At 42.3% G+C, this 18,702-nt stretch overlaps 1 protein-coding gene across 1 annotated transcript; it reads left to right on the top strand.

Annotated features, from left to right (window-relative positions):
* The first annotated feature begins 252 nt into the window (after nt 1-252).
* On the top strand, nt 253-1,294 carry LOC130368989 (olfactory receptor 6M1-like). The gene is made up of 2 exons (XM_056573602.1): nt 253-1,157; nt 1,273-1,294. The coding sequence occupies exons 1-2, from the start codon at nt 253-255 to the stop codon at nt 1,292-1,294; spliced, it is 927 nt and encodes a 308-aa protein (XP_056429577.1).
* The last annotated feature ends 17,408 nt before the right edge of the window (nt 1,295-18,702 follow it).

Here is an 18,702-nt window from a genome sequence, read left to right as displayed (position 1 = left end):
ATAAGATGCGTAAATCCCACAGCTTAGAGTCAAGAATTGAAAATGGATCGCTGGATTGATTGATAGCTATATATTTTAGGGGAATTTATTTTACATCTATTTAAATTTCAGTTAATTTGTAAAAATCCATGTTATACATTATCTAAACAACAGATTTCCAAAACATTAAAACACACTTTCTTTACCAATATTTTATGTATATGTTCAAGATGATTTGGTATTTAGAATAAATTCACCTTACTCCAGGCCTCAATGGCGTTTAATAACTTGACAAGTGATCTGGAATTTCGTATCCTCAGCTTCTCTGCACTCTTGGCTACCCCCATTCTATCTTTTTGTATTGTACTAGCCATTTACATCTTCAATGTTAGTGGAAATTCTCTCATTATTGTGGTCACGCGGATGGACTATAACCTATACAAACCCATGTATTTCTTTCTGGGCAGCCTAGCACTTGTGGACATGTCCTATACAACGGTGACTTTACCTAAATCATTGGAAATTTTTCTCTCCCCCCAAAAAACGATTTGCTTTGTCTGTTGCATGATGCAAATGTATTTCTTCTGTTCGGTTGGAGTAACTGAGTCTTTTCATCTTGCAGCAATGTCCTATGATCGCTATCTTGCCATTTGTAATTCTTTACAGTATAACCGTATTATGACAAATAGAGTTTGTGTTTTTATGGTATTAGGTTGCTGGATTAGTGGTTTTAGCAGTGTCCTTTTGCCGGTTATTCTGATCTCTAGGTTACAAATTTGTAATTTACACATCAATCATTTCTTTTGTGACGTTTCTCCAGTTATTCAGCTGTCATGCAACAAAACAAAAAATCTTGAGATGTTTATTTTTTTCACAGCTTCTACAGTTATTCTTGGAACCTTTTCAGTAATAGTGTTTTCTTATGTTAAAATTGTCATAAGTATTCTGCATATTTCCACTTCTTCAGGCAAAAAGAAAGCTTTTTCAACATGTGTCTCCCATCTCATAATTGTTCTCATTTACTATGGAACTCTCATTTTTATGTATGTACGTCCCAAATCTAAAAGTAATTTAGATCTTGACAAACAAACTGCAGTTTTTTATTCTGTCGTCACTCCAACTCTTAACCCTCTCATCTACACCCTAAGAAATAATGAAATTAAAAACTCACTGAAGAGGTTGTTTAAAAAAAAATCAGTTTTATTTCTATAAATGTATAAGGTATATTTGATTATTTGTACCATGGTTGTCTGCTCTGACCTCTCTAACCTCCTCTAATATCTTCTATTCCAGGTTTAACAACTTTATCTCATAACTCATAAACTTTTTACATTTTTACCACACCTGTTGCCCTCCTAAATTAATGTGAGGGTCTGACTTTGTGGTCTGAAATAATTTTTGTCTTTCAGTATAGGGTCTGAATTATTAAGGGTGATTAAGATAGGGGTGTGAATTAATTTTTGGGTGAACTTAATGGGTCCGAATTAATCTGGAGGTTTCAATCTGGGATCATCTATTAGTATCTAAAAACACTGAAGGAGTGTTCTAATCCAAATTTATCTCCCATCCACAGGACATGGGACAACCAGTTGATCTGTGAGGGTCCAACTGCTTAAACCCCTCCTCATACTGAAGACAGAGAACAGACACATGTACTGCCAGCACACAGGGCTTGCGAACATTGCCAAGCAGCTTTTCCACTCACCTCGTAACTATTTTCCTTGTAGATTATAAGGAATTGCACATGTGAGCAAAAACTTTACCAGTGTGCAATACTGTGCCGCAGTTCACATGTTTAAGATGACAGGGTCCTGTCCTGAAGATCTCATTTATTTCAATGGTACCTTCAGAGTAGGACTACGCAGAAAAAAGTGACGTGTCACTTCTTTATCTATGTGGTTTAACCGTATGGATTGTGTTGTTTTTGACCATTTGAATACACAAGTTCTCTTGGGCAGGGCCACTTCTCTTTCTGTGCTTATGTTTATTGATCTGGCTTATTGTGCGTGTCCTATATTCAAAAGTTATCTAATCCATCAGCATTATGCTGAGCATATGGATCTACATATATTTGTGAGAAAAGATTCAGTATATTGGTTGAAATATTTGATCTTTCCATGTTTAGGGGTCCAGCGGGAGATTCTATTATTGAGTGACACTGTCTGTTGAACCCTTGAAAATAAAAAGAGCAGAAATTTTAATTAATAAGTTAAAACTTATACTGAATATTTTTCCACATAGATATATATCAATGTGCTAAGCTGTTTCTGCTGTATAACAGGATGCCAATAGATTAGATAACATTTTTATGGTGATTGATTTTCTTGAATCCCTTAAGGGCGTGGTCTGTCTTGGCCTTTATGCAGCCTGTTTTGGCTATTTCAAATTTGAGCAATGTTACTTTATGCATTAACCCCTTAAGGACCAAGCCCATTGCGGCCTTAAAGGGCTATTCTGGCTTTAGACATTTTATCCCCTATGCTTTGGTGTAATTCCCCCTCCCTTGTCTATGGGAGGGGGTGTAATGGTTGCTACGCCCCCTCCCATAGACATGAAGGGAGGGGGTGTGACGTGACGTCACAAGGGGGCATGGCATTACGTCACGTCTCCAGTCCCAAAAACTTCCGGTTTCTGAGCCTGAAGATGCAGCTCCGCACATAATGCGGGTGCTGTAGGGAGATTGGGAGGGGTCCCAGTGGCGGGCCCCCCGCAATCACACAGTTTATCCCCTATCTTTTGGATAGGGGATAAAATGTCTAAAGCTGGAATACCCCTTTAAGGACCAGGCCAATTTTATTTTTCTATTTTAGTTTTTTCCTCCTCGCCTTCTAAAATTCATAACTCTTTTATATTTCCATCCACAGACCCATGTCAGGGCTTGTACTTGTACTGGCATCACTTATTTTACCCAAAAAATATTATTTGTGCAATAAAATTTAAATGACCGCAATTTTGCAAATTTTAGAGACTTTCACATTCACGCTGTAAACTTTACAGTAAAAAGTACATGCCATCTATATTCTGTGGGTCAATATGATTTAGATGATACCCATGAGTACATTCTTTTCTATTATTGTACTGCTTTAAAAAAAATCTCAAACTTTTTTTTTTACAAAAAAAGTATGTTTAAAATCACCCTATTTTGACAACCTATAACTTTCAGTATATGGGGATGTATGAGGGCTCATTTTTGTGCCATGATCTGTAGTTTTTTTTTATTATCACCTTCATGTATATATGACTTTTTAGTCGCTTTTTATTAATTTATTTGGGAATGTGATGTGATCAAAAAGCAGCATTTTGGACTTTTAAAAAAATGTTTATGCTATTCACTGTACAGGATCATTAACACATTAACATTATCTTTTACGCACGCAGTGATTTCAAATTTATTTATTTACTAACTGAGTACCCGGCGTTGCCTGGTTTTTCCTTCCTAATCCTTGTCGGGGAGGAAATAAACAAAGGAGGAAGCTTTTGACTTCATATCCTGTCCTCATATATTGTTGTCATATCCCAACCCCATATCCCGTCCTCCTATCCCGTCCTCCTATCCCGACCTCCTATCCCGACCTCCTATCCCGACCTCCTATCCCGTCCTCCTATCTCGACCTCCTATCCTGACCTCCTATCCCATCCTCCTATCCCATCCTCATATCCCATCCTCCCATCCCTTCCTCCTATCTCAACCTCCTATCTTGACCTTCTATCCCGACCTCCTATCCCAACCTGCTATCCCGACCTCCTTTCCCGTTCTCATATCTCGACCTCCTATCCCGTCCTCCTATCTCATCCTCCTATCTCGACATCCTATCCCGACCTCCTATCTCGTCCTCATACCCCGTCCTCATATCTCATCCTCCTATCTCGACCTCCTATCTCAACCTCCTGTCCCGACCTCCTATACCGACCTCCAGTCCCAACCTCCTATCCCGACCTCCTATCTCAACCTCCTATCTCAACCTCCTATCCCGACCTCCTTTAACAACCTCCTTTCCCGTTCTCATACCTCGACTTCCTATCCCATCCTCCTATCTCAACCTCCTATCTCGACCTCCTATCCCGACCTCCTATCCCGACCTCCTATCCCGTCCTCATACCCTGTCCTCATATCCCATCCTCCTATCTCGACCTCCTATCTTGACCTCCTATCTCGACCTCCTATCCCGACCTCCAATCCCGACCTCCTATCCCGACCTCATATCTCGACCCGTAATGTGTACCAGGTATTGAAATATCTCCAGCCGTACAGAAGTTATGTGGGAACATACATTTCCCATTGATTTGCATGGGACTTTAAACAAAAACCCTGACTCTCACAAATGGGGGTAGTTAAGGGTTAAATTAACCATCCTATATTTTAAGTGGACATTTAAGTAACATGTGACCAAGTATTATCAAAATATCTCCAGCCATTTGGAAGTTAGGCAGTAACACATATTTCCCATAGACTTGAAAGTGACTTTAAAAAAAAACCCTGACCCTGGCAAATGGGGGTGAGTAAAGGTTAAATTACCTATCCTATGTTTATTGTTGACATACAAGTAACATGTGTGCCAAGTTTCATGTTAATATCTTTAGCCGTTTGGACACGATGCTGGAACAGACACACACACACACACACACACCCATACACACACCCATGCACACACACACATTTGGGGAGATTTATCAAAACCTGTGCAAAGGAAAAGTTACCCAGTTGCCCATAGCAACCAATCAGATCGCTTCTTTCCTTTTGCAGAGGCCTTGTTAAAAATGAAAGAAGCAATCTGATTGGTTGCCATGGGCAACTGGGCAACCATTCCTCTGGACAAGTTTTGATAAATCTCCCCCATTGACCCTTATTTACTAAGAGTGTTGTGTAGGTTTCTTTGTGGGTTTTAATTCCCTACAATTTATTTTCCACGGTATTTACTAAGGTTTCCCTACATTTTCCACTTTCCCTACACTTTGCTTTTGTTTACACATGTTCTGATCTGTCGGGTTTTCCTCAGCTGAAATCCACCACATTTTCTGTGGGTACCTTGGTAAATATGTTGGGGTTTTGTGAAAATGTCGGGATCAAGCTCCTTTTCGGAGACCACACACCCTTTTCTCGGTGGCCACACCCCTTTTTGGATTTTCTTAGCAACATGGAGAGTTAGTCGGGGTTTTTTCAATTCTGGCGCAAATTCTGGCGCAAAATCTGACGCAGACAGAATTTCTGGCACAATGTGACAGAATCTGGCGCACAACCCGACAAAACATGTCGGGTTTGCAATAGTAAATGAGGGCCACTGAGTTTTACATTTATAGATTTATTGCTTTTTGGTGGTAAAAGGGGGAAAAAGGGGTATTTACATTTTTATTGGGGGAGGGGATTTTTCTATTTTTTTAAACTTTTTTTTTCATTTGTTTATTACACTTTTTATGTCCCCATAGGGGACTATTTAAAGCAATCAATTACAGTAATTGCTAATACTGTTCAGTGCTATGCATAGGCATAGCACTGATCACTGTTATCAGCGGGAGAGCGGCAGAGGCAGGTAAGGGGACCTTGGGCCGCCATTTCAGATGATCAAAGTCCCCCGATCCGATCATCCATAATAACGCCTGCATTGCCGCAGATGCCGTGATCTGTATGGATCACAGCATCTGAGGTTGAGGGGTCAATGGAGGACATCAGCGCGATCCCTGATGTCCACTATTACTGGCAGGTCACTGGCTGGTTATAGCAGCCAGGACCTGCCGTGCATGATGCGAGCACTGGTCCTGGTGTGTTAAGTGCCAATGAATCAGGTCTTACATTTAAGTCCATTATCCTTAAGGGGTTAATAACTCTGGGATGCTTTTACACATATCATATGCCTACTTTATGTTGGTATGATTTTACTTTTTGAATACTGGACACAGAGCATTTTGGCCTTGAGGACACAAAAATTTTTCATATTTGCATCTTCACTTTTTCCTTCTTGCTTTCAAAGAGCCGTAACTTTTTTATTTTTTCGTCCACAGACCCATATGAGGGCTTGCTTTTTGTATATATTGTACTTTGTAATGACACCTTTCATTTTACCATAAAATGTCCACCAAACCAAAAACAAAGTATTATTTGTGGGGGGAAATTTTTAAGAAAACACAATTTTGTTTTTAAGCAGTGCATTTTATGGTAATAATTATATATTATCTTTAAAACGATACCCAATTCATATAGATGGACATTTATCAATGGGTTTAGTCAGGTTTTCTTTACTATAATTGTCGCAAAATCGTCCCAACTGCGACTACATGTGTTTTCGCGCGACAATTTGCATGAAGAACAAGAAAAGCAAGAAAATTAAAACTTGCTTACGTAGTAAATTTTTCAAAATGGATTTGCTTTAGTCGGGAATTTATCAACTGCGACAGTCGCAACTGCGCAACAAGGTTAACAAGGTTAAAAATTTACTAAATTTACTCCAGATCAAACATGGAGCAGAAAAAGCTACTACCAAAGTAAAAAAGGAAAAATTCCTTACGTGGAAGAAAATTATCAACAGGCTGAAAACAGTTGATAAATAAGTCACACATAAGCAAAAAAAAAGTAAGGAAAAAAATTACTAAAAAAAAAAGAATACATAAGCAAACATTGATAAATGTCCCTCATAGTTCTTCTATTATTGTACTTCTTTCTTTTTATTAAACAAAATCGGTATATTTAAAATTGTCCTTTCTGCCACCTAACTTTTTTAATTTTCCCTATAGAGGTTGTATGAGGGCTCATTTTTTGTGACATGATCTGTAGTTTTTATCAGTACAATTTTTGTTTTGATGGGACTTTTTGATGGCTTTTTATTCATTTTTTTCTGATATTTTGTGTGATTAAAAATTTGTATTTTAGTTTATCATGCGGGATTATAAACATTATATTTTAATATTTCAGACAATTACGCATGCAGTAATTGTCAAATATCATAATCTTTGAATTTTTTTTTTTTTTTTTTGTAAAATGGGAAAATAAGAGCAATTTAATTTTTTATTAAGGGAGAGGGTTTTATGTCATTTCGGAGACAGTTTTTTACACTTTTTTTTTGTCCCCACAGGGGACTTTCATATGCAATCATTAGATTGCATTCACTGTGAAATGCGGTGTCTATTGCATACCATTTCACAGTGTGATAGACAATCCACTGATACAGCCTAGCTAAGCCAGGCTGCATTAGTGTATTGGCAATCGACAGCAGGAGGAAAGTAGGAGGACCCTCCTCTGCCATCTTAGATTATGGGACCCCCTTGATCAAGTCGCCGGGGTCCCATAGACTCCTCTGAGCTACCGCAGATGTTTTAATTCCACTTTAGATACCCTGAACATCATTGATCATGGCGTCTAAAGAGTTAATGACACACACTGTGATGAAGCAAGTGCAGCTCCTGCACACGCTTCAGAGTTACTTGACACTCCATGGTGTACAGATACTCCCCGGTTTGTTAAGTCCCAGCCAGCAAGGGTGTACTTGTACAACCTGTGTCCGGAAAGTGTTAGAGGGCTTAAAAGTTTTCAGAATTTTCACTAAAATTAAAAAATCTGAACTTTTTAGGGATTAGTTCATTCTTAAAATGTATTTGAGGGGACCCTTATGTATAAATTAGAGATGAGCGAATAAAATCTGATAAATCGGAATTCGTTAAGAATTTCATGAAAAATTTGATTTGTACCAAATATTGCCGTGATTCTATTGTGCAAATTGAATCATTAAATTCCATTTAGTGCGTTCCAGGCTCCAGGGCATCTAAAATGGTGGATCCACGTGTGAGGACATGGGGCAAGGAATTCTGGGAAAACGGGAACAAGGGTAGGCAGGATGACCCTGAATCACATGCAGGATGCAGCCTATCAGTAGCCAGTCACCCCTGGGATGTCACAGCTCTATATAATCTGCAGCCATATTCCGGCTAGTCACTTCATCCTTACACTGCAGAGAGATAGTTAGGGAAAGACAGCCCTGTGTGTTACAAAGAAAAGATTTTTCCAGCAGCGATTTACCTCCTAGTCAAGTCAGCGTTCTGTTGGACAGAGAGCAGTTTGTTTGTCCCAGAAAAGCATTTTTACTGCAGCGATCCACCTCCCAAGTCACTGTCTACAGCGTTCTATTATAGAGAGGATCAGAGAGCAGTGTGTTGCACAGATGAACAGTAATGATTCAGCTCAAGCACAAATCCTGCCTAAAAGCACTGATAGGGAATGGAGAGAGATTGTGAAAGGGCAATTTTGGCTGTAGTACACAGCGACTGTGTGCTGCAGCACTGGTGTCTACTGCTGGCGCGCCCCCCAAAAAAATTATGCGCACTTTAGCGCATTTTTCTGCCCTCATAAGTGCATACCACATACGTACATCTAAGTGTTGTACCATTTTGTTCCTGATAAAGTCTCAAGGCTTAAATACTGTGAAAGGAAAGTTGAAAGTATTCACCGGCTGGTGTTGTACACATACTTTTTTAAGCGTACTGTAGCACATTTTTCTGCCCTCGTAAGTGCATACCACATACATACATCTAAATGGTGTCCTATTTTGTACCTGTTAAAGTCTCAAGGGCCTAGATACTGTGAAAGGCCGGGCAAAATTACTCAATGGCTGGTGTTGTACACAAATACATTTTAAAGCGTACTGTAGCGCATTTTTCTCCCCTCATAAGTGCACACCACATGCGTACATCTAAGTGGTGTACTTTTTTGTTCCTGTTAAAGTCTCAAGGGCCTAACAACTGTGAAAGGACAGGCAAAAGTACTCACCGGCTGGTGTTGTAAAGAAACACTTTTTTTAAGCGTGCTGTAGCGCATTTTCTTCCCTCATAAGTGCATACCACACATGAACATCTAAGTGGTGTACCATTTTGTTCATGTTAAAGTCTCGAGAGCCTAGATACTGAGAAAGACCAGGCAAAAGTACTCACAGGCTGGAGTTATACACAAATACTTTTTTTAGGCGTACTGAAGCGCATTTTTCTCCCCTCATAAGTGCATACCACATGCGTACATCTAAGTTGTGTACTATTTTGTACCTGTAAAAGCCTAAAGGGCCTAACAACTGTGAAAGGACAGGCAAAAGTACTCACAGGCTGGTGTTGTAAAAAAAATACTTTATTTAAGCGTGCTGTAGCGCATTTTTCTCCCCTCATAAGTGCATACCACATGTGAACATCTAAGTGGTGTACTATTTTGTTCATGTTAAAGTCTCGAGAGCCTAGATACTGAGAAAGGCCCGGCAAAAGTACTCACAGGCTGGAGTTATACACAAATACTTTTTTAAGCGTACTTTAGCGCATTTTTCTCCCCTCCATAAGTGCATACCACATACCTACATCTAAGTGGTGTACTATTTCGTACCTGTAAAAGTCTCAAGGGCCTAGATACTGTGAAAGGCCAGGCAAAGGTAGTCACTGGTAGTGTTTCTCGGGAATATTCGCAATTCGAAATTTAATTTGCGAATATTGTGAATATAGCACTATATATTTGCAATTACGAATATTTGCTTTTTTTCACAGTACACATCACAGTGATCCCTGATCATCTCTCTCTGCTCTTCGCATATGCGCATATTCGCGAATAGTGAGCCCTTCCTTCTTTAATGGTATAGGGAACTAACGGGCTAGTGCATTAACTCTGTGATTTTTTGCCCATTGTGGTCTATGGGGATCTCACGGTATGTAAAACTGTAAGATAAGCAGGAGGGACTTTGCAATACAGTGTATGGGAGACCCGTGCGGTGGTTCAAGTCCCGAGGTGGGACAGATTGTTACAGTGTTGTGGTTCAACATTTTTACACGTGATTGACAAATGTAGGTCAATTGGTAATTAAGAAAGCCTTTGAACCATGGGAACTAGGTCAATTGGCAATTAACTGAGTGTTTGAACCGTGGGAACTAGGTTAACGGGGTACCAAATCTGGGTATTGGGGTTAATTGAAACTGGATGTAATGTGTAAGGCTGGGTATGAATAAATGAATGGGAGGTTAAGGAACGTAGAGGGAGATTCATGAAAAGCAGTGTAGAGTTGCCCATAGCAACCATTCAAATTGCTTCTTTCATTTTTAACAAGGCATTTGAAAATTGAAAGAAGCAATCTGATTGGTTGCTATGGGCAACTGGGCAACCTGTCCTCCTATTGCCTCTGTCCTATGCTGTTCCCTTTCTCATAGAAATATCTTATGCTGTGGGTTCAGCTCCACTATTTAGTGAGGACGATCCAGAGGACAGTCAGCAGCTACTGCCCATCCAAGAATTGAAGGAGACATCTGCCGCTTCCTACCCTAGGCGGGCAAGTAGGGATGAGGAGAGTGGCGAGGGAGGTGGTGTTGCATTCAGGCTGGGGTTCCTAGAGTCAGCGGCAGTAGCAGTCAATCAGTGCAGACTGTTGGTGGGAAATTCAGCTACTCGGTGGTTCAGAAGTTTTTCATCAAGCATCCGGAGGAGGTTAACCTGGCCACATGCAAGATGTGTCGGCAGAAGGTGAAGTGTGGCTAGGGTCCCAATGTTGGCACCACGGCCCTGCGTCAACATATGCAGCGTTACCATAAAGCGGCCTAGGAGAACCATGGCTCAGATGTGTGGTCCAGCCTGCTGCATCACCCAGTGGCACGCCGCTCCCTGTTTCAGCCAGCCAAGGCTCCACCACCTCAGCCAAAGGGAGCTGTGTGTCATACCCATCTTCTGTCGCTTCAGATGCTCTTGCCTCTCCTATTACTAGTCAGTCATTCCGCCAGCAATCCATCGGCGAAGGCATATCCAAGAGATAACAGTATGCCCCCACTCATCCAACGGTGCAGAAGTTAAATGTGCTCGTGTCCATGTTGCTGGTGCTGCAGTCCCTTTTCAAGTGGTGGATTTGGCACCTAAGATAACTGATGGCTTGTGCTGTGCCGAGGTGGAAAGTCCCAAGCCATCATTTCTTTGTGAAAAAGGCAGTACCAGCCCTGCATAATTTTGTGGAACAGAAGGTGGTCCAGTCCTTGAGTCTGTGGGTGTGTACCAAAGTGCACCACCGACTGTAGCTGTAACTACAATCAGGGACAATACATGTTCTTTACGGCTCACTGGGTGAATGTGGTTCCTGCACAGCCACAACAGCAACTTGAACAGGTCACGCCTCTTCCACCTCCACGCTCTCTGGCCGTTGGTCCTGTGACAGTGTGCGACTCCGCCTCCTCATCCTCCACCATGTCCACAGCCTCCACTGCACGGACAAGTCTCAGTACCCCTATAGCATACCATGTGTGCATGGCACAATGGTGTCACACTGTTCTTCAAATGATTTGCCTTGGCGAACGGTGTCACACAGGGGAGTAACTGCTAAAAGTCATTAATAAAGAAATCGAATCATGGCTTACTCCACAAAAACTGGAAATGGAAACCATGGTGACCGCAAAAACGGGAAGGACATCTTGTCTGTGCTGCGACAAGGAAGCCTGAGACATGCGCCCTGCATGTTCCCCCATCTGCAAGACATCTTAACAAAGGGAAGGAAACTTTGCATGCACTTCAGCCACTCGTAAACCGTGAAGCACACTCTCCTTGAGCTGCAGCGTATTCCACAACATAGTCTGATTTGCGACGTTTGCACATGTTGGAATTCCACCCTCCATATGCTGGACCGACTATATGAACAGAGAAAAGCCATCACTGATTTCTTGATGATCCAAGAGGATAGGGGGACTCTCCTGTGCAACTGCAACGTCAACCAGTGGCAGCTCATACGAGTCCCTCCGAGTAATTTGCACAAATGGCACGATGCATGCTCACTTGCTTGCGTAGTTACTGAAGAATTGTCACCATTTGGCAGGGGGATAACTTCTGGCTCTCCACCTTATTGGACCCTCGCTTTTTCACAACCACTGAGAGGGAGGACAAAATGACCTACTACAGAGACATCCTATGTGGTCATTTGGCCGATGCCTATCTGAGCCATCGTCCATCCTCTCGCAGGTATGAATCGGGGGGACCTCAGTGCTCACCTTCCACTGCCATGGCTGCTGGGGAGGGGTGGGGTGGAAGGAGCAGCAGAAGGAGTCAGCAGCAGCAGAATGAGTCTACAGTCGCTCATGAGCAGCTTTCTTCACCCGCATTGTGAAGCAACTCATCAGCAGCAGGTAGACCTAGAGCAGGACCTGAACCAGCAGGTGATGGCATACCATGACATGACCATGCCAACACACCTTGAAGATCCACTGGACTTCTGGGCAGTCAAACTTGATTTGTGGCAGCAACTAGCAGAGTTTTCTCTGGAAAAGCTGTCTTGTCTGGCCAGTAGTGTGCCATCAGAGTGGGTGTTTAGTGAACACGCCTGTCCACGATAAATGTGAAGTGACTGACCTTTGTGAAGATGATGTGAGATGAAGATTTCATTCTGCCACCACATGTTCTCTTCATGCTGATGCCAGCTCCAAGCTGTCTCATGCTGTCACTATATGTGCTCCTCATGCTGCTGCCAACTCCAGGCTGTGTCATTCAGCCACTATGTGTTCTCCTCATGCTGCCGCCAGCTCCACGCTGTGTCATTCAGCCACTTTATGTTCTTCACATGCTGCCCCCACCTCCACGCTGTGTCATTCAGTCACTATATGTTTTCCTCATGCGGCCGCCACCTCCACGCTGTGTCATTCAGCCACTGTATGTTCTCCGCACGCTGCCGCCAACTCCAGTCTGTGTCATTCAGCCACTATATGTTCTCCTTATGCTGGCGCAAACTCCAGGCTGTGTCATTCAGCAACTATATGTTCTCCTCATGCTGCCGCCATCTCCCCACTGAGTCAATCAGACACTATATGTTCTCTTCATGCGGCTGCCACCTCCACGCTGTCTCATTCAGTCGCTATATGCTTTCCTCATGCTGCCCCCAACTCCAGGCTGTGTCATTCAGCCACTATATGTTCTCCTCATGCTGCCGCCACCTCCATACTGTGTCATTCAGCCACTATATGTTTTCCTCATGCTGCCACCAACTCCAGGCTGTGTCATTCAGCCACTATATGTTCTCCTCACGCTGCCGCAAACTCCAGGCTGTGTCATTCAGCCATTACATGTTCTCCTCATGCGGCCGCCACATCCACGCTGTGTCATTCAGCCACTATATGTTCTCCTCATGCTGCCACCAACTCCAGGCTGTGTCATTCAGCCACTATATGTTCTCCTCATGCTGCTGCAAACTCCAGGCTGTCATTCAGCCACTATATGTTTTCCTCATGCTGTCGCCACCTCCGCACTGTGTCATTCAGCCACTATATGCTTTCCTCATGCTGCCACCAACTCCAGGCTGTGTCATTCAGCCACTATATGTTCTCCTCATGCTGCTGCAAACTCCAGGCTGTGTCATTCAGCCACTACATGTTCTCCTCAAGCTGCCTCCACCTCCACACTGTGTCATTCAGACACAATATGTTCTCCTCATGCGGCCGCCACATCCACGCTGTGTCATTCAGCCACTATATGCTCTACTCATGCTGCCGCCAACTCCAGGCTGTGTCATTCAGCCACTAAATGTTCTCCTCATGCTGCTGCGAACTCCAGGCTGTGTCATTCAGCCACTATATGTTCTCCTCATGCTGCCGCAAACTCCAGGCTGTGTCATTCAGCCACTACATGTTCTCCTCATGCTGCCACCACTTCCACACTGTGTCATTCAAACACTATATGTTCTCCTCATGTGGCCGCCACATCCACGCTGTGTCATTCAGCCATTATATGTTCTCCTCATGCTTCCGCCAACTCCATTCTGTGTCATTCAGCCACTATATGTTCTCCTCATGCTGACACCAACTCCAGGCCCTTGTCATTCATCCACTATATGGTCTCCTCATACTGATGCCACCTCCAGGCTCTGTCATTGTACTGCCATGTGACTGCCAAGTTCTCCTTTTTTCACCCACCTTCATCCCCGGGTACTGGTATTTCCTGCCACCACTCTGTCACTGGGTAACTTTCAGGACTCCTGATGCTGCTGCCACCTACAGGCTGCCTCATTCTGCCACCATATGTTCTTCTCATGCTAATGCCACCTCCAAGCTGTCTCATACTGTCACCATATGTTCTCCTTATGCTGCTTCCACCTCCAGGCTGTGTCATTCAGCCACTATATGATCTCCTCTTGCTGCCGCCTCTCCAGGCTGTGTCATTCAGCCACTATACGTTCTCCTCAAGCTGCCGCCAACTCCAGGCTGTGTCATTCAGCATATGGTGACAGTATTAGACAGTATGAGACAGCTGGTGACAGTATGAGACAGCTTGGAGCTGGCATCAGCATGAGGAGAACATATGGTGGCAGAATGAGACACCCTGGGGGTGGCAGCAGCATCAGGAGTCCTGAAAGTGACCCAGTGAAAGAGTGGTGGCAGGCAATAGCAGTACCCGGTGATGAAGGTGGGTCAGAAAAGGAGAACTTGGCACTCACATTTCACATGGCAGCACAATGACAAAGCCTTGAGGTGGCATCAGTATGAGGAGACCATATAGTGGCTGAATAAAAAAGGCCTGGAGTTGGCGGCAGCATGAGGAGAACATATTGTGGCTGAATGACACAGCGCGGAAGTAGCGTAAGCATGAGAAGAACATATAGTGGTTGAATGACACAGCCTGGAATTGGCGGCAGCATGAGGAGAACATCTAGTGGCTGAATGACACAGCCTGGAGGTGGCCACCGCATGAGGAGAACATATAGTGGCTGAATGATACAGTGTGGAGGTGGTGGCAGCATGAGTGTAATAGATGTATACATGTGTATATATATATATATACTTGTATATGCTTATGTATATTTATGCATAAAATGTTCATTTAAGAGCCACCCCTCCCCCTAATGCTATTTTGATCCTTCCTGTCTGACCTCCTCCCATCGTGTAGAGTCTTTAAACAAAGAAGCCCACCAAACTTTTCAGGCAAGGCATACCTTCCCCCCCTAGAAAGGGGTGGGAACTTATGCTAAATAAAGAGGTGACATAGCCAAGTGGACGTTGTAATAAAGGGGAAGAAGCATTTGAAACTGACATAGGCTATGTTTGATTTACTTTGGTATACTTCGGTATATAAATTCTGTATACGGATTTGGCCGGGAGTAAGATAGTTACAAGAGCACTGATAAAATCCATATCAGGTGGCGCCGATCAAAGTGGGGCCTGGGTTTTTTCGATCATAATGCAGTCGCGCCGATGGGGCATCATTTTGAACCAAAAGAGAAGGCACAGGGGAACAGCAGGCAGTGGATTATCTTCGGAAGTGTGGTAAGGACACCTTCTATTACATCTCTCCTTTTGGTTTATCTTGATGCCTTAAGTTGACTGGTTTATGAAGAAGCCGAGACAGGTAATAATCTCGCCCAGTGTCACGAACCTTGTACCTGTCATAAAGTAACTATCTACTGCCCCAGTGTGTATGAAATGTGAGTGAGTGAGTACGCAGGATCCTGGCGGGAGGGACTGGGTCATAATCGAGGAATGAATTGCAAAGTAAAGTGTTGTAAGTAGCCAGTTGCATGTCTGGGATGAGTAGGCTTGGCATGGCTAAGACAAGGTGTATACACAGTCCATTTTAAGCAGGCGGCAGGTCTAGAACGGAGTGGCACAGGATGCCAGGTATACTGTTATAAACAGATGCTGGATTTGAGCCTAGGAGAGGGTGTATACACTGGACTTTCTGCAATATTCCTGGGACCTGTCCCATTGCAACTGATGGTATATGTGCTATATGTGTCATGTCATGTCTTCTTTAATTCAGTCTTTGAGAGGGAGTAAATCTACCCTTTCTAATATTAGACTTAGTTGAAAAGAACTGAAATTAAATGTATTAGTGTTTTAAAGATATCTCCTAAAGGCAGGAGGGTTTGAGAGGTTTTTAGTTTTGCAACAGCTGGAGGCCCATGAACAGATCCCACCAGGTAGGGGGGCAGTGGGCTCTATATGTAGTCAGGGACAAGTAGAGGGCTGTGGATTTTGCAGATGTAACCTGACCTCACTGATAGAATTGCTGACAGGAAAGGGGGGAAATTAACTGTAGAGAGTTGTGCTAGAGTAAGGGAAAAATAAAGTTTTGATGGAAAACATGGTGAGTTCAGAATGGAATGGATGAATTATAGATATTAAGGCAGTTGCAAGTTTGAAATATATTGATGGTTGATGGACAAGAGTATTCATATTTAGCAGTGTTATATACAGTCATATACAGCAGTGTTATATACAGTCATATACAGCAGTGTGATTCTTGAGAACAATTGGGATTTGACTTAGTTATATTGTAGTCATCTGAATGGGTATAAATAGACAGAAGATGTTGTTGGCTGAAAGTATGATGAAAATATTTAGGTAATGAAATTAACACCGATGTACAAACATACATTTTTTATAAACTATTGATAGGATAGTGAGAAATATCATATGTTCAATGAAGAGAGCCTTTGTTTTAGGGCGTGGGATACCATGAATGGAAAATGGACATTGAGTGAGGGAAATGAAGGCATGTGAGGGGGGGGAAGGGAATGTGAAAATAGAACTGTCTGTATAATGCTATCATTATGGAGCTAAGAATCCCTTATGGAGTGATATTTGTTACAGCTGTGGCACACATCAACTGCACTCTAAAATCTCAACCCCAGATAATGTTAAGATTTTACCTTTTTTCATCCCATGCTCTCTCTCTCTCTCTCTCTCTCTCTTTTTCTGGAGATAGCCATGAGGCTGCTAGTCTCTGCCCCATGCTTACTCCGTATGGGGGGCAGCCATGGTACCACCCCCAGAAGTGAAGTTCCTCCCCCAGCAGCCATTTTAGCTCACCCAATTATTCCCACCTCCACTCCCCGGCAGCCATCTTAGCACACCTAGTATAGTGAAGTATGTATGATGTAGAATAACCCCTTAAGGACCAGGCGTTTTTCGTTTTTTGCACTTTCGGTTTTTCCTCCTTACCTTTAAAAAATCATAACTCTTTAAATTTTGCACCTAAAAATCTGTATTATGGCATATTTTTTGCACCACCAATTCTACTTTGTAATGACATCAGTCATTGTACCCAAAAATGTACGGCGAAATGGAAAAAAAATCATTGTGCGACAAAAATTGAAAAAAAAATGCCATTTTGTAAGTTTTGGGGGCTTCCATTTCTACGTAGTACATTTTTCATTAAAAATGACACCTTTTCTTTATTCTTTAGGACCATACAGTTAAAATGATACCCTACTTGTACAGGTTTGATTTTGTATTACTACTGAAAAAAATCATAAATACATGCAGGAAAATTTATACGTTTAAAATTGTCATTTTCTGAGCCCTATAACTTTTTTATTTTTCCATGTTCAGGGAGCTCTGAGGGCTCATTTTTTGCGCCATGATCTTAAGTTTTTGTCGGTACCCTTTTTGCATTGATCTGACTTTTTGATCGGTTTTTATTCATCTTTTCATGAAATAAAAAGTGACCAAAAATACGCTATTTTGGAGTTTGGAATTTTTTTGCGCGTACGCCATTGAACGTGCGGTTTTAAAAGCAGTATATTTTTATAATTCGGACATTTCCGCACGCGGTGATACCACATATGTTTATTTTTATTTTTATTTACACAGTTTTTTTTTTATTCTTGGAAATGCCAGGTGATTCAAACTTTTATTAGGGGAAGGGATCATCGAAAGGCTTAATGATTTTTTACACTTTTCTTATGCCATATTATAGCCCCCAGGGGGGGCTATAACATTGCATGTACTGATCTTTACCACTGATTGATGCATCTCCATAGAAAGACATCAATCAGTGTTTTCGGCGATTGAATGCTCAAGCCTGGATCTCAGGCTTGAAGCATTCATTCGGCGATCGGACTGCAGGAAGGAAGGTAAGAGACCTTCCTCCTGAAGTACAGCTGTTCGGGATGCCACGATTATACCGCGGCGATCCCGAACAGCTCCCTGAGCTAACCGGCACATTTTACTCTCACTTTCAGCTATGCGGCTCAGCTTTGAGCGTGCGGCTAAAGGGTTAATAGGGCGCGGCACCGCGATCAGTGCCGCACGCTATTAGCGGTGGGTCCCGGCTTCACTATGATGCCAGGCCCGCCGTGATATGATGCGGGGTTACCGTGTAACCCCGCGTTATATCACGGGAGCCGGACTAGGGGCGTAAGTTTACGCCCTTGGTCCTTAACAGGTTAATGCACTAGGAATACATGGAGTATGACCAGTGAAAGTTTTCTGGTGAAGCTGTTTATGTAAGTGTTTATGTCGTAATGAATCTTTTTTAAATTGGTAAAGAACAAAGGAAAAAATCCAAGTGGTATTCATTGAACCTAATTGAAGATATTTTATTAATTTCTGAATAAGTTTTGTTTTCACAGGTGTGCAAGATGGATGAAAAAAAAAAAGAAATGTATAAGGAAATGCAATTAATGGTATGATTATATTATAGGAGTAACCAGAGAAGAAGTTTGGGCACGGAAAATAAAATTAAACGTGAAATAAATGTAAAAGTTTTCACTATTTAATTAATGAATATTACCTTAAGCATTTAAAATCAGCTAATGGTTTATTGATTAGAAATAATGCGTATTGAAGGGGATTTTTCCAAATTTTTTTTGAAAGAGCTCTGTATATTTATTATTCTTTTACATTTTTTTGGGGTGAGAATGTGGGTCTTGTGTTTTGTACGTAGAGTATTTGTAAATGTTGGTATTGTTACATGCTACATATGTATTGTATGTCTCCTTGTAAGGTAACACAGGGATCAAGGCAGACACCTAGACG

The sequence above is a fragment of the Hyla sarda genome, chromosome 1, assembly GCF_029499605.1.
Source record: "Hyla sarda isolate aHylSar1 chromosome 1, aHylSar1.hap1, whole genome shotgun sequence".
Lineage (NCBI taxonomy): Eukaryota > Metazoa > Chordata > Amphibia > Anura > Hylidae > Hyla > Hyla sarda.
The sequence above is the reverse complement of the archived record's forward strand: the minus strand, read 5'-3'. Positions and strand labels throughout refer to the sequence as shown.

Excerpts from the sequence above, each read along its gene's own strand:
- LOC130368989 (XM_056573602.1), top strand. The coding sequence starts at position 253 with ATGGCGTTTAATAACTTGACAAGTGATCTGGAATTTCGTATCCTCAGC. Across the intron at positions 1,158-1,272 it reads ATTAAAAACTCACTGAAGAG|GTTTAACAACTTTATCTCAT; the intron begins GTTGTTTAAAAA and ends CTTCTATTCCAG.